The sequence below is a fragment of the Austrofundulus limnaeus genome, unplaced genomic scaffold, assembly GCF_001266775.1.
Source record: "Austrofundulus limnaeus strain Quisiro unplaced genomic scaffold, Austrofundulus_limnaeus-1.0 Scaffold304, whole genome shotgun sequence".
Classification (NCBI taxonomy): domain Eukaryota; kingdom Metazoa; phylum Chordata; class Actinopteri; order Cyprinodontiformes; family Rivulidae; genus Austrofundulus; species Austrofundulus limnaeus.
Genome location: NW_013952706.1, coordinates 2,958 through 3,643, shown reverse-complemented (window position 1 = coordinate 3,643; position 686 = coordinate 2,958). Strand labels below are relative to the sequence as shown.

Genomic DNA, 686 nt, shown 5'->3' with positions numbered 1-686 from the left:
GTATACAAAGAGTTCTTTAGTAAAAAGCAAACAGTAAAATAAAAACAATCCAGTTATTCAGATTAAATTCTTGACTGTGGGGGAAAAAAATGCTGATTGTGCACAAACCGGGTGTTTTACCAAATTAAGACTCCAAAGTTATGCTGATATCTTACCGGAGACTTCTTCCATAAATTTAGACATTTTATATAAAGGTTTACAATGTTATTTTACTATCTTTACATATGAGAACAGCACAAACCTTATCAATAGGTGCTTTTTCTGGCTGACCAAATGGAGATTTGTCTGTGAGTCTGCAGCTGCCCTGCCTCACAGTGTCCAGAGTGTGTCTTCGTTCGTGAGACCTTGAAGATGGAAACAGTAAGAGGTCATTTATACGTCCATCTGGCACAAAACTGCTAATTAACTTTCATCTATAACCTTTGTTTTTACATTTGTTTATGTTCAGTATATTTTTATGATGCAATACACCAAATGCAACACTGAGGGGCGCAAGAGAGAATAAAACAGACAACGTGAAAAAAAAAAAGGGAACTGAAGCAGGCTGATGCATGACTGATCAGCAAACCTGTCATTTTCCATGAAATCGTCTTTATTATTATTATTATTATTTTTACAGCTGTGGAGCGTAATCTTAACATGAAAATATAAAATTAAGCAGCTTTATCCCTAATGGAGATCTCACA

The 686-nt window shown here is 35.0% G+C and overlaps 1 protein-coding gene across 1 annotated transcript in view; it reads right to left on the bottom strand.

Annotated features, from left to right (window-relative positions):
- LOC106527000 (SLIT-ROBO Rho GTPase-activating protein 3) overlaps positions 1-686 on the bottom strand; it is a gene marked incomplete at its 5' end in the record, with an annotated part of 5,734 nt that overhangs the window by 2,179 nt on the left and 2,869 nt on the right. Inside the window, 1 exon segment of the mRNA XM_014021750.1 lies at positions 242-344. Within this exon segment, the coding sequence (XP_013877204.1) occupies positions 242-344 (103 nt within the window).